Source organism: Triplophysa dalaica, chromosome 17, assembly GCF_015846415.1.
Source record: "Triplophysa dalaica isolate WHDGS20190420 chromosome 17, ASM1584641v1, whole genome shotgun sequence".
NCBI classification, from domain to species: Eukaryota; Metazoa; Chordata; class Actinopteri; order Cypriniformes; family Nemacheilidae; genus Triplophysa; species Triplophysa dalaica.
This window is the reverse complement of record NC_079558.1, coordinates 18981141-18997061: the sequence shown is the minus strand read 5'-3', so window position 1 is coordinate 18997061 and position 15921 is coordinate 18981141. Positions and strand designations below refer to the sequence as shown.

The 15921-nt window shown below is 40.0% G+C and overlaps 1 protein-coding gene across 1 annotated transcript; it reads right to left on the bottom strand.

Moving 5' to 3' along the window:
- Positions 1-421: 421 nt before the first annotated feature.
- On the bottom strand, positions 422-13947 carry rhobtb1 (Rho related BTB domain containing 1). The gene is made up of 10 exons (XM_056771707.1): positions 13737-13947; positions 11344-11539; positions 11111-11214; positions 7407-7592; positions 6322-7280; positions 6070-6188; positions 4179-4329; positions 3238-3326; positions 2716-2821; positions 422-2573 (listed from the first exon to the last, which is right to left on the bottom strand). Exons 2-10 carry the CDS (start codon positions 11521-11523, stop codon positions 2404-2406), a joined length of 2064 nt encoding a protein of 687 aa, XP_056627685.1. The 5' UTR covers positions 11524-11539; positions 13737-13947; the 3' UTR covers positions 422-2403.
- Positions 13948-15921: the final 1974 nt, after the last annotated feature.

The window sequence follows — 15921 nt, the reverse complement described above, 5'->3', positions numbered from 1 at the left end:
ACTACACAACACTAAGAATACAAAATCACAACACAACACTAAGAGTGATACATCACTACACAAGACAAAGAGTGGTAGATCACCACACAATACTAATAATGATACAACACTAAACACCACTAAGAGTGATACAACACTAAGAGTGATATACTACTACACAAGACTAAGAGTGATACAACAGAACACAACACTAAGAGTGGTAGATCACCACACAATACTAATAATGATACAAAACTAAACACCACTAAGAGTGATACAACACCAAGAGTGATATATCACTACACAACACTAAGAGTGATATACTACTACACAAGACTAAGAGTGATACAACACTACACAACACAAGAGTTTTTGCATAATTTCCATCTTGTAATGCTGGAGGGTGAGGTGCATAAGAAAGACAACAACAAATTTGTTTTCAAAGTAAAATCAATAATTTATTCAACAATTTTCCATTTTTAAAAAACAAATAAATGAAATACATAAAGAAAGAACATGTAAGATAATGACCAGCAAGATCAAAGGCATTTAAACAGCAGAAACCAAATGAACCAGCCATTTGGTTTGTAGCAGCTAACAATTTAGCCAAAACCACTGACATATGAGTGCCATCATCTACATATTGCTTTGGTCAAATAAAGATTGATCTACATCACTAATGACTAAACACTATGTTTTCTTCAAGTATGAATATTCCCTCTTTATTAATAGGCAGTTAACCGTACATTAGGTCTCATTTAAGATACATTGACACCAACCAAGTGTTTGGTGAAGGAAAAATCCTCACATTCTCAGAGACCGCAGAACATTCTTTATCCTACCGTGAACATTTACAAACATCTTTACTATAGGACACAGCTGATGAAACCGTCGCATCTTTCACCAGCACGACCATATTTGATGTGTAAATAAAGTTACAACCCACTACAGTACATATGTAACTTCTCAACAACTTGCACAACAATGGTGGAGTGAATGTATAGTATGTTCTACATGAGAAGTGATTACGTTTTTCATCTCTTATTTATGTTGTCTACCCTGAACTAAGCCATGGTGCAATAAGCCCTTCTAATATAACGTCATTGTGTTGTTTGCTAGTAATGATTGACACTACACAACAACACATGGAAGAGTCGAGAGAGAGATAAAGTGGAAGTTGCGCTTGACGGCAGCGAGAGGATCACGTCATGTTCTCGTGTCTTCACTCCTGTGAAATCTGCTGGATTCATTTGGACAGAACCAAGTCATTCCAGAGAGGCAGCACATGTACATCTTGTTGTATGCCTTAATATATTAAACTAAAATAGTTTCAGATGGAAGTCTTCATCATAAAGTCACAATCTTGAAAATTTGAAAAACATTCTCTGTCTTTGAAACTGTAAAAGTTGTCTAATGTTTAAGAAATCTTTTAAACAGATGTTGTTTTTTATTATTATTTATCTTAATATTTGGATTTTTCGTCATCTTCCTTACATGCCATTTGATGAATTCTGTGAGGTTTTACAGCATTATCCGTCTGTTTTCTCTTACCAACATTTAAAAAAATGGTTGAAAAGTCCAAATAACCTCCTTCAAATTTGATTTCCTCAGCTAAGCGTATCTTCATTTATTTCCTGGTCATTTTGTTGCTGTTATGTGAACAATCTAGTTTAAATTAGTCAAGTTTACTGTAAGGGCCTGAGCTTGACCAGAGCGTACGTCTGGTGTACACTTAACTACAAGTCAAGCAAACGATGATGATTATTATTATGATGATTTACAGAGTTCATAAAGCACTGCGTAACGTGAATGAGCCAGTTATTGTGATCCTGTGGTGAGCTCTTAGAAACACGTCACAACATCAGAGTCCAGTCTACAGTGAACCCAAAGCTCAAGTGCTGTTTGTTTTTGGTGACTTCTTCAAACACGGTTCTGACACAGTGCCCAATATTTGTACTATACAATGACATGATTTTAGTAAATCAATGTGCTCGGATTTAGTGTCATAATAAAGCATTGTCCATTTGGATAACATCATCGAACAGTTTCAAATTCGTAGGAACACAAATATATATAGCACCTAAGTGAATAAATGAAGACATTTACCAGATTTCCTAGTCCTATTACTGCTGTAAGATCTTTACGCTTGCTGACGCCGTGACAGAATCTTAGTGTAACGTGTAAAAGATTGACATTTGATCATTTGTCGTGGCACGGCTGGTTAGAATCACATCGAACACTGAGAGAAATATTAGATGAGCAACTGGCTTGTTACATCACCTCCAGCGGTGGTGCATGACATGAACTGATTGGACACCGATATTGTGCTCGAAAGACATTTGATGTGGCGGATTTCATCAAAATGAGAGAAAGAAAGAAAAACAGACAGACAGACGGACGGATGGAGGCTCTTTTTGAAAGGACTCAAGCTACAGCGGTAGATGAGCTCCAGAAACACCATCGACGTCGCGAGTGATGTTTATTCAACACAATGTCCTCCTTCTCTCTCTCTTTCTTTACTCTCTGATAGTGATCCTCCTCTTTCAGATACCACACCGGAGGCCAGCGGCTCTTCTCAAAATACAGCTGGTTCTCTGTTCACACACACATGAACAACAGACTTAGACTCTATGAAGATGAGATCATACACTACAGGTCAATTATGGTGCAATCATTTCTATGAAGTTTATTCTCTGTGAGTTTTCTTCAACAGAGACGTGATCAGTGTGTGTTTACCGGCTGATTTGGACTTGATCTCTTTGCGGTAGTTGGCACATATTCTGTTGTAATGGGTGCAGATGTGATGTAAGCACCACGCCGCCAGCTGACTGGCGTTATGAAACTGACATAAGAACAAGAGAACAGACAACAGAACACCAACTCATGTACACAGTAGAATGAATGAACACAAGTTAAATCACATTTCAAGCAGTTAAACCGTTTTTATAAGATGAGTGTTTTATGAAAAACGACATTAGTTTGTTCTTCCTTTTATCATTGGTATGTTTTCATGTGAAATGTGATGAATAACTGCTGTATAAAGTTTTCAAAAATGATTAATTTTCATGTAGAGTTGGTGAAAATGAATCAAACAAGTGAAATAAGTTTTGCAGTTTATTTGATTTGTTTGCTGTTTAGAAGCAGAGGCTCTGTTCTTTCTTTTTATGTACTACACAGTATATTCATATATGTGTCAAAAAAATATTGTGGTACCCATAAAAGTTATGATTTTGAAATTGATAAAGAAGGTGAATGTACCTGAGCGAGCTCCAGATAGTTTAGTACCTCTCCATCTGTATCCTGACCTTCTTTAGATGCTTTGACAAAGTCGCTCACGGCGTATTGCTCTGAGGAAAGAAAACATCCAAGCACGTTCAATCTAGTGTTTCTCATTTCATTTCTTTAGTTTAAATCTTTCACCACCAGAATAACACTGAGCATTGTTTACACGCTGAAATAATGAATTCTGAATCTCTCTTGCATGCTGTCAGTGTATTATCCATCCAAATCCTTGAGATGGGAAAACCAAAACCTACTAGAACGAACTCTAAATGAAAGGTCCCAAACTTTGGAACAATGTCCCTCTTCTGGTTAGATCGGCAAAGTCCTTGTCTCTGTTTAAGGATTAAGGTTAATTTAATTACTTAGTAACTAGTTACACCCAACACTGGTGGTTGGATAGCTTTTATGATGTCTTGCTTACTTTCACCGTTTATTTTGCATGTGATTGTTTTCTCTGTATTATTATTGTAAAGCACTTTGAGCAAAGACTGTTGCCCAAGAAAGAATTAGTCGAGGCCGTTTCTTAGTAAATACTGATATGCAATTCATTTGATTCATCAAGCATCGTATCATGTGGTTAAAATCATTTTATTTCATTTGAAATCAAGTTGAATTTATCCACAAGCCCAATATTGTGATGTTTCTTCTGCCTCTTGCAGTCCATCAATCAATACGCACATGCACGTACACGTGTGTCTGTGTGCCGCGTGAGGTCAGAGATGAATTTCAGCCTGTCAGCAGCACGTCATTAGATGACGCTCAGAGGACAGATTGCAGCGTGTGCCACATGGCTTTTATTTGGCGACTTGACATCCCTGGTTGCTAGGCAACACAGAAGGGAAGGGCAGAAACTAAGGCCGTGTTGATGAAGCAGCCCTGTGTCCTGCGCTGGATCAATGTGTATACAGTCCTCTCACCTGTCAGGGCGATGAGACGAGGAAGGCACAGTCTGTTGGCCAGGGCGATGAGCTCCATCGGGTCCAGGTCTGCCATGGGCGAAAGCTGATTGGTGTAGAGATACTCCAGCACAGCTTGCATACACACCCTGCTCGTGTTAGGGAATGACACCTGACCAACACACACAGAAGAGACAGAGATTAAGCCGCAGTGAAAGAAAGGTTAAAAAAGGATCCAGGAATAGAAATCAGGTCGCAGGAGGAGCGGTTGATCTGTGTGTCCGAGCGCAGCCACTGAGCACTGGCCATGAATATGTGTTCTGGGAAGTCCCGTTTAAAAAGATACAAAGTGTTATTTTGTTGGCGTGGAAGCAAAATACTGAAATGGGACACGGCTGAGACGGGATAGTTCATGAGAAGGGATTCAGGGTGAGATGTTTATCCATCTAAAAAGAAAGAGATTGTGACCAAAAGCGGGTCAACTGAAAAAGAAAGTCATTTCTAAGAAGGCGCAAGCTTTGAAGAAATCTAAATACAACAAGGAACATGAACTATTAAAAAACTAAACAGGGTTGATTTAGATTTTTTGGTTGAATTTAACAACAGCTTAAAATGATTTCATTTAAGAATTTCATTTAAGAATTTACATAATTTACAATTATGTAAATATGTTCCAAATGGGAATGAATTTCCACGTTTTATCTGGATGTCAAGGAAAGTGTGAAAATCTATTAAATTGTTGTACATCAATTCATAGAACATTTATCCTGCCTCTAATGTTCTGTGTTCTATTATAAAAATAAAAAGCGGATCTTATTTGGTAAAATAATTTATTTTTAGTAGATCTTTGTATCTACGTGATTTAAAAGAGGTCATTTCTTTACACTGATAACTGGCATTTACATATGACAGCCTGAGTTCTCTGTGATCAGCTGATCTCTTCCGTCTTTAATCTCTCATTGGTCCAGCATCACTCCAGTAAGCAGGACACGCACATCCACACCGCTACGTGACCCATTACATAATACTGCTGAAGGACGACTTTAGTAGACTGTGATGTGTGTCGTCTGAGCTCTTGCCGCGACAATAAGAGGATTTTGATGAGCAATGCGGACTCAAGGCAGAAAGTGGGACATTCCCCAAATAAAGCTGTTCCAAATGTAAGACGGGCATGAAATGTCAGAGCACCAAGACAAATAAAAGACATCTGTGCCCGGGTCCTTGGTGCACAGAGAAAAACAGACTTGGGTCTCTGAATGACGTCTGCTCTTCCTCCTGAGGGAGGAAACTCAACCTGCTTTATCCACCTGTTACCAATGAAATTAATCAAGCAAAGGTGCCAAAGCTGAAAGCACCCGATAGACCAATGAAACACTCCATAGAGTAAACAAACAAACAAACAAACAAACAAACATTCTCATTCAATGAATTATGACTGTCAATTGTGAATCATGATCGTAAAGTTGTCATTATTACATATAAACCGAAGGCAAGCATTAGATTAAATGTTCAATTAAAAAACAAAAATATGAACAAATGACTTGTTGTTTGTGAATTTATAACCAAGTTTGATCTACTTCAATCTCACAAGATTCATTTTAGACTTTATGTTCTGTTAAAAAGATCCATCCAATTACACAAGAAGCCGATGCAGAACATATTGTCCTTCAAAAGTCATTAGAGCTCATAGATCATTCATGCATGAATCAAGCACCAGCACTGAGGTTTTTAAGAATTGGATGTAATTTGTTGTCAAGCGAGTGTGTTCATGTGTTTAAGCGTGCTGTACCGTACAGCATGACCTCGAACCATCTGTCTGAAATCTTTTAGACTTTATGCATGGATGCTTAAGGAGAAAATAAACTAGTCAGAGGTGTAAGTGGAGCTCCATGTACACTAATTTCACACTCACCTCATCGTTTGCACTCTCCATGAAAGAGCCGCCAAATAAAGCAGCCATCCAATCACAGCTGGAGATCAGCAGAGGCTTGTGAGCGTTAATGGTCCCATCATCCAACCTGAACACCACATCTGCGCACAGAGTCAAACAATAAACAAACATCTGTACAAACCTGTCCTCGCGTTCATTGAGCTGGTCGTTATGATCAATCAAGTTACACTACCATCAGACCCAAACTAACATGACTGACTGATGTTACAGTACCTGTGAAATTATTCTTGGCGAGACACTCTTTGATTCGATTGGCCTTTCTCACATGGAACGCCTTGGTGATCTCCTGATTCATGAAGGCTTCGTTGTTGGTGATGTTCTCCACCATCATCCTAAGGTCAAACAACTCCAGGATCTCTGCAATCTGGGCGATCTTCATCAGGTCCATCTCCTTCTCATCCAGCTCACCCGTGTAGAGGAAGCGCAGGACGGCACTGAAGGGTCCGTACTGTATGGAGTGATCCATCTTCACCACGGTCATGAGGGCGGGAGAACCTGTGACCGGGTTGATCACGCTTTCTTTGTGGATGCTGTAGAAAGCCTTGCTCCAGTGGGCCAGGGACAGTCTGGTGCGCCGGTGCATCCCACCGAGACTCATCATCTTGAGGGTCCCGTCACTCTTGGACGTCCTGAGCGAGCAAGGTGAAAGGTTGGGCAGAACCGCCACCACCTCTTCCGTGTCCAGGCTAAGGGTGCGCATGAGTTGATCCCGTCCGTGGCGCTCGGTTACCAGCAAGCACTGGGACTCATCAGAGAAGTCCATTTGAAACAGGTCAAAGAATTTGGAGGACGAGGTAGACAGGTAGATCCTATGAGCAAACAAGTGGATGTGTTCCTGAACCACGAACATGACATCAGCGCACAGAGGGGACTCCAGCAGCTGTCTCGGGCCATCTCGGTTTCGGGCCGGGCACTCTGGGATCTTAATAAGCGGTGGAGGGGATTTGGGGGGCAGAAATGGTGCTTGCAGTAGTGGCTTCTGGACCCTCCTCAGGTGGGACTTCCAGAATTGCAGGTGACGTCTGGAGATGAGGGCTGCTCGGATGGCGTTGTCAAAGATATCCTTGATGCCAAACTGGTCGAAGACGCTTGTCTCGTAATATTGGATTCCAAGCTCCTTTGCTACCTCCCGTCCGCTCTCTGGAGGCAAAATGTCTCCAGGTTTAATGGGTCTGTAAGAGACAGATCAGGACGGTATGTCATTGGGGCTCAACAAGAGGGACAGAGAAACATTTATGCATCTGACAGCTGCTTTGTTCAAAGGGACTTGCTGTGTACCTTGAGTCTCGAGTCAGTACCTTGATAATGGTCGGCGAGCTCGATTGACTGCCTCCAGATCAGCGTAGCGCAGATCCAGCTGGCAACCCACCAAGATGACAGGTGTCCGTGGACAGAAGTGCTTGATTTCCATGTTCCACATGGTTTTAACGTGGTGTAGGGAGTTTGGATTGGCGATGGAAAAGCAGAGCACCACAACGTCAGACCTTTGGGTGTGAAACATAAGAAGTGCATCAAGTAACTGACGGATTTTACCCCATCCCTTAAACAACACAAGACACCATGTAACACGCATGCTAACGGAATTCGAAGCAAAGAGTGTCAAAAGTGGCAACACTGCAGTCCTTCAGTGTTTGGTGGACATGCATAGGAGGAACCCGTAATCTCAATGCCAGCCTGACATCGACCAACAGCACGCAAAAAGATTGCCTTCAGTTTACAAACAAAACCTCTCAAACGACTGATGACCAAGACTATAAACTCCATGGGCAATGCTTTTTTGGCTGCCTCTGTGAGAACTCCAACAAACATGATCAACAAAACAGACGAAAAAAAGATGACATGCACAAATTCTGGCGTACCTTCCTGGTTTTTACAAAGTCTATTCTGGGTAGGGTCAAGGGGAAACACCCGTCACCACGCACGAAAGTAAATAATATACCATCATCACCCATTTGCCAATCGTGCATTTCTTGCTGACCGGGCAAGCAGCCACCACGGTTGAACTGGCAGTGCAGAAATTTATGGAGATGCTAGTAGGTTTGAAAACTTACAGTGTCTCCCCTATGATTCACAGGCTTGCATAGAGATCATAGGAGCCCTACAAACAAAAACAGGCAAAAACAATATGCTACATAATAATTTGCCGTTTAAAGTCAGCAAAGCATTAGAGTTTTGGGAAGTTCTGTCTGAATTCACAACAAAATTCATCTAACAATGAGAACCAAATTATCACGCAGCTTGTTGGACGTGAGGCTGATGATTTCTGAAGACTTTGTAAGGTCTCTCCAGGAGCCTCAGTGATGGTTTACCTACCAGACGTCTCCCGGCAAAACGGGCTATTTGCAGATCATCTGAGTACTGCACCCCAGAGACAATCCTGTCTGATCTCATGCCAGAATCAATACAGTTCGGGTAAAACATTCAGCATTTTGTTGGGGTCAAGAATGTCTGGTGCGGAAATGCGGAAACAATTCACTGTCACAATAACTCGACAACTCTCATTCCCAACCCTGCACATGAGAGTAATCTGGTGTATTTTAGCAGCAATGAACTTTATTAACCTCAGCCTGATCCTGAGAGTAGAACCTTCAACATGTCATGCGTGAGCTCCTTCAGACTCATTTCAATGTTCTGATTTCAGGTTGTGTTTTCCCAAAAGGTGTCAGATGTATAATAATATTTTTTTACATTTATATAGCGCTTTTCTGGATACTCAAAGCATTTACATGAAGGGGAATCTCCTCAACCACCACCAATGTGCAGCATCCACCTGGATGATGCGACGGCAGCCATATTGCGCCAGATCGCCCACAACACAGCAGCTTATTGATGGAGAGGAGACAGAGGCAAGGCAATTGGCAATTGGTACATATGGGGATGATTAGGAGGCCATGGTGTATAGAGGGAATTGGCAAAGTTGGCCAGGATGGCAGGGTTATACCCCTACACTTATTCGAAGGACATCATGGGATATTTAATGATCACAGAGTCAGGACCTCGGTTTAACGTCTCATCCGAAGGATGGACTAAATCGACTTTATGCAAGGTTGTTTCTTCTTGTTTTTTTTTACTAAACGAGACGATCTCTGTCAGCTCAGGCTGGGTGGTATGACACTTTATCATGTGACTCGAGAAATGTGCATGGACTCGACTCTTTAATGTTGAATTCATGTAATGGGAAAATAAAGGGAAAATATAAAAGTGGATGTCTTCAAAGTTAAAAGCACTTTTTAAAATCTTTTTAAATCTTTGTTTTATAACTCGAATGTTAAACAATATGAAGCTGAAGGCAAACTCAACGTTCATTTGTTAAGAATAATCTTTTGTTTGGTGTCCATCACAAAAAGAGAAAATAATCAAGTATTGTCGGTGCGTTTAATTCACTTGATCTTAAACAGCCATTACCATATTCATATGTATTATCTCCAAACCTATTTGACATATAACTCGTACTTTTATATTGTTATAACATAATGTTCGTAAGGCTCTTTTCTTGGTGTGAGCCCTAAAAGCAGGACGACATGATTGGAATTCTGTTCTGGTTTTTCTTCTGAAGTCAACAGAACATGGATGTCTGGAGCTCACTGATCTTGAGAATCCATCAGAATGTAATAGAGAACGCTCTCTGTCGCAGACATCCAGGGGTTATTCTATAAGCCAAATAAAGCTGAGTTTAAAGTGCCTTGGGTTTATTTTGAGGACACACTAAAGCACGGAAGACTAAAAAGGCTTTTTATTGAGCACGACTGGGTCAAAGACAAGTCAAATGTGTCTGCCTGAAACACTCTACAGAGTTTAGATCAATGAGCTAAATGTTCTCCAATCTGCTCTTTGGGTCGATAAGCAAACATTCTGAAATCATTCTTAGCTTTAAAAGCGGCAAGAATCAACATAAGTTTATGCAAAATCATATGAAGAGACGGGGCTAGTCTAATGTGTCATGCATGATAACACCAGATATAATATTTATACAATATAATTGGTGTTCTGTTAAGGACACGGCTGAGAAAAATTACTTTGACTCCAATCGTGTATTACTATGTGTTATAAAACGGTCAGTTCTGGTCCTTGATTCTGATTGGCTGAGCCGAGTTCTAAGCCGTTATAAAATAGCCTGAAATACTGTATAATGGCCGACCGCTTTACATAGTCTAAATATCATTTATTTACGTTATTTTATGAAACCTTGCTACACATACGGATTAACTTTTATTTTAGATTAATTTTGGGGTTTTTGCCTTTATTGGACAGTCAGTTATTTTTAGAGAGGACAGGAAGCAAAGTGGATGAGAGAGAGGGGGTGGGGTCCGGGAAAGGACCACGAGCCGGGATAAACTTGGGTCACCCAGGACGCACCTACACCATATTTCGGAGCACAAACCGCTCGACCATCGGCTCAGACGGATGAACTGTTTTATAAAAGCAATAAGTCACGCGAAGCAGTGGGTTACAGTGCATTTTATAACGGCTAAGGAGGTTTTAGGCACTTTTAGGTCGTTATAAAATGCACTGTAACCCACTGATTCTTGGGGCTTATTGCTTTATTAAGTGACCTTCCACTGGATCGAGCTCTTTCTGTAAAGATTGCACTGTAAGCAGTAGAAATGTTATATTTTCCATATTCTATAAACAGTTAAAGGAGAAATGGTCAGCAAATGAGATGATATTAAATGCTGCATGCCGTGCATTCAAGATTTATATTCACACCATCTGTAATTACTGTACACATGTTAACCTGTTATTCTCTTCCGAAAATAGCAGAAATGACAGAATGAAAAGCAGTGACCGCCTGATAAAAGGCCTCATTAAACAAGTGCTTGACACAAGAGAGCTCAGTCGTCATGTTCACACAAGCATTCAGATGCAAATCACACGCTGTCTGATGTCAAAGCAAATGATGGCCGGACGCTTTCTACCTTTCTGCTGTTCATGTGCTAAAGAAGTGACTTGTGTAACGTCAACACGTACACATAAGCATAAAAAACCCAGTCTGTGTTCATACCTCCCGTAGGCGAAGCGTCTGTCTTTGTGATGGTCTCCAAAGGTGTCCCATAGCCGGAGGGACACGCTTACATCATCCACCACATCTCTTGAACGTTCTAGAACCTGTGAGGAGTCAAAGCATTTATACTGTGACTCTAAAGTTGAAATGATGCCCGACCGAAGCAGATGTGAGCATCATGCTGTCATTATCTCCGGAAGTAATGTCAGATAATGGCCGGAGAGAAGGTTTACCTCTTGACAGACCCTGTACTGATCGATGGCCCAGACGGTGGGCACATGAGTGGCCAGCAGCTGGTATTGGGTCAGGGTGGTGTTGCAGGCGCGGGCACATATAAGACGAGTCTTCCCCACCGCATTATCTCCGACAACTACACACTTGATGGTCTCTACGTTGGGTCTTTCGTAGTCCATGCTAAACTCCAGCACCCTGCACGAGAGGAAAGGAAGCTTTCTGTACTGTATATATGAACACACACACACACAGCGAGCGAAGGAGGGATTTCATTACAGATTATTCAATCAGAAGCTACAGAGAGAAGTGACCTTGCTGTGGGTCAGTGAAAGCTCAATGTAATACAGGACGTTTGTTTTTTTCACATTCCTTAAATATTTGCTCAAAACTAGAACCACATCTAGCTCCAGCTGGACAAAAGCAAACCCACGTGAGCTTCTTCTCTCATCTTCCACAAACATCTGTAAACTTCTGCTCCACATTATTCTTGACTCGCTGTCGAACGATTTAATATGACATCAGGGCCGGGTTTCAAAGACAAGACTTAGCCTAACTGACTGTGATTTACTTAATTTAGGCTATTTAAGTCGCTTTTATTAAAAAAGATGCAATGTGCATCTGGAGACAAAACAATTACATATTTTAAGATATGTCAGGGCAAGTTATTTTCTGTTAGGACATCTTAAAATTTGTTTTAGTCTAGGACTAGTCTAAGCCTTGTCTGTGAAACCGGGGCTATAAAGATAATTTACTGTATCTGACTTTAAGGTGAAGTGTGTAAATTATGTGTCTTCAGCGACAAAACAGAATGCCAAAATATCATGAGCATGTTTAATCTTTCATATTTTGTAAACTTTTTTTGGAATTAAATGTTTTATCCCCAGTGAAAAAATAAAGGGGTTTTGACCGCTGTTTTAGCTGATCACACTGGAAGGACCAGCTCAGACCAGCCAACCAGCTTAGACTGGTTATAACTGGGGTTTTTCTGCAGGGATTGGATCATTTGCGGTTATACCTCCATATGAAGCTTTTAAATTGACACACCTCCTTTAATTATTGTTTTAGCGCAAAGCTCTTTGAGGTAGTGCATCCCAAAGTTTAAAAGTCTTTCTTAAAAACATCATCACACACATAGCTTTCCTGCGGCTTCGTGATTAGACCCTGGATCACAAAACCGGTTTTAAGTAGCACAGGAAAAATTTAGTAAAAGACGAAAATACATTGTATGGGTCAAAATTATTGGTTTTTCTATTATACCAAAAATCATTTGGATATTAAGATCATGTTCCTTGAAGATATTTTGTTAATTTTCTACCTTAAATATATAAAAACTTTATTTTTGTGAGGTGATGTTCTGCCACAGTGCCCTTGATTAACATCTTCAAAGGCAATTTTCTCAATATTTCGCTCTCAGATTCCTCAGTTTTAAACAGTTTTATCTCAGCCAGTTAATGTCCCGTTCTTTCTAACAACTCATACATCAATAGAAAGGTTATTTATTCAGCATTTTTTATTAACCCATAGACTGGTTTTGTTGTCCAGGGTTACATATTATTTCACAGATGTGATCTGTAACCACTCCAAGTTAGCAGATTGAACAGAAAGAATAAAAGACTTGAGATTTTAAATGCCTCATTTTTTCTACTTTAATATGAAATTGCATTTATAAGGTTGGGTGTAAATATGCATTCAGTAAAAATCCTAGACTCTGATACTTTATCTCACACAGAGTTTCTATCTTTAAAGAACCATTAGAGTGCTATCATATGAAACACAATGATTCATTCACCATCCACTCTCTTTAACAAGCACATGATCTTCTGTGTAAACATCATCATCGTGTACATTACGCAACAGTGAAATCTCTTTATAAAGAAGAACAGAGCCGCTGGTATTATTTCAGAGACTCGTGTCATTCAATTACAATCCACATCAGGTCTTTCCTAGAGTCAGATGAAACTGTGCCGGTCTCAGGAGACAAACATGATGAACATATAAAGCGCAGTGGAGTGTCTGCAGGACTCAAGTCTGAACTTGCAAAGCCAACTAACCACAGTACACAACTCTGTAGAGACAGAGATGCACAAGCAGCGTCTGAATGACAGAAACACAACATTCATTCACACCTTCACAGACTGTGTCATTGAAAATGAGTTTAAAGGTTATTTGACAAAACATGTTTTTTTTTTTTTTTTTGCAGACACATTAGTTACGTCGTGCATTTTTACACACAACTGTTATGCATGTCAGTACAGAATCATTTGGGGAAATCTTTAATAATGAAAAAAATAAACAATGATGACAACAATAATAGCATCACTGTCTGTATTGAAGAAGTCCTGTCAGGTGCATGATCATCCTGCTCTTCATTCTATGAAAAGTGCACACTTACCGTGTCTTAGGATGCGCGTGAGCGCGCGCGCGTGTGTGTACAGTCACTGCGGTGTTTCTGTGTTGTTATATAGAAACTATTTCTCGTCTGTAGCTGTAGTGAAGCTGCGGGTTCATCTGCCTAAAACCGACCCCCGAGCGGAGAGGAAGCGCGTCCGTGCCGTTCGCGAGAGAGACTCATCACATCAGCATCATCATCTGTCGCGAGCCGAGCCGGGCGCGCGGCCATTGTGACGTCAGCGGGCCGGTGCTATTAATAGCACGGACGCGAGCGCGAGTTCATTCAGGAAAACAAAGTTCCGTCACAGACCCCGTCAGACAGCGAGATAAACATCAGACAGCAGCTAGATCTTACCTGTGTCTGATACAAATATAAACCATTAAAACCATTACAGAGTGATCTTGTGTAGTGTGTGTTTAATGGTGTTTATATCATTCCATGTTTGTAATGCCAACATTACAGATACAATTATAGTTTCCATTAAAACCAGTACAATAACCATTACAGAATAACCATTAAAATCCAATTTTTCTCTATTGTGGCTGTGAGTCATTCACAGTTTAACTTACGATTGCTGATATGTTGTGTGTTCTGTGGCATTGTGTTGTAATGTCCCACCAGGTTCTTAAATGAAGAACCTGAAAGCTTTTATTTTGGAGAGTGGAACACGCACACACACTTTTCTCAGATGCTAAATGACTGACATCTCGGTGGTCAACATCATTTTGATCCAAATGAAAAGATTAACATCCATATTATCTCCTGCATGTATCGGATGAGTAAAAACCTCAATGGCTTGTGGTTCATAACAGCACAGTCAGTGAATGTCTAAATGATTTATGAAGTGTAAAGAGAGGACACACCGTCCTATGACTGTTTCTCATGTCTTTGAACAATTGTCTGGTGAAACTCAACTCTTTTGGGATGAAACCAGGATGCTGGAGCCGTGTGTTTCAATGTTCTTCTCATATCTGTGAGGACATTTGTGAATCATGCATGAAGTGTGTTATGATCTGGGTATATTTATAACCACCGGATGACTAGATTCTCTTTCACTGTCTCTCAACACCTGAAGGAATTTAGGCATGCTTTATACTGTATGTGATGTAACATACCAGAGAATTGAGAAATAAAATACTAACTGTATAGCTTCTAGGAATCACTTCATTTTATTTGCAGTACAGTTTTCATCTATTCTTATGAAGCATCGGGCATTTCTTCTGAAACTGAGCCTGAGTCTGATGAACTTGCTGTGTCATAGGGCAACGATGTTTACATGTGCTACGTGACAAACAAGATCTATTTTCAGATTTTGATCCTGTGGTAAATGGAGATAACCAGGACAAGTGATGTGGAAATCCTTCTAATCTAACAAAGCTGTTGATGTGCAGACTGTGTTGGCAGGATTGACACAGTTTGATGTTGGAGGTGTATAGGTTGAGGATCACTGGTCACTTACATCACATATCACACATTGAACATGTACATTTCATTAGGTTATCAGATTACATTTTTGATGAGATGCGATGAGATTTCATTTTTATGTTTGTGCCTTAGACGTGAATGATGATTTTAAATGATTTACATTTTTCATGTATAATTTATAAGAGGTGAAAAAATATATAGGTCTTCATTGAAGAAGGTGTTGTGTTCCAATTAGTAATCAGCATTATAAAGAGTTAATATGAGCCAGTATGAGGCAAACCCCTAGATGACTTAGATTCATGTTATTCCTGTGATGTATGGATGTGAACATCACATTTACAGATAGGAGGGGGTTTTCATCAATCTATAGCACTGTGGAGACATGATCTTCTGAACACAAGTCATCTACATCATTTTATCTTTTACACTGCACATGCCAAACAATGTTTGCTTTCTCTGTTTATTTACTGTTAGTTTAAGTTATTTCCATGCTGATGGTTCTCAGACAACACTTTATTACATTCCAGTACAATGTACAACATTTCATACAGTAGGATTGTATATTTCTGTATATTTCATGCTGTCTGAGTGTTTTTAAACCATACTTTAAATTTCACCAAAAAATATAAAATGATGTCATCCTTTATTCCCCTGATATACTGATATATTAAACAAAGTGTTTAACATCATGTTCATTTACAAGAATTCAGTTTATGATACAGTGTTTCTGAAGCTACTGTTTTTTTCTATGAAAGCATTT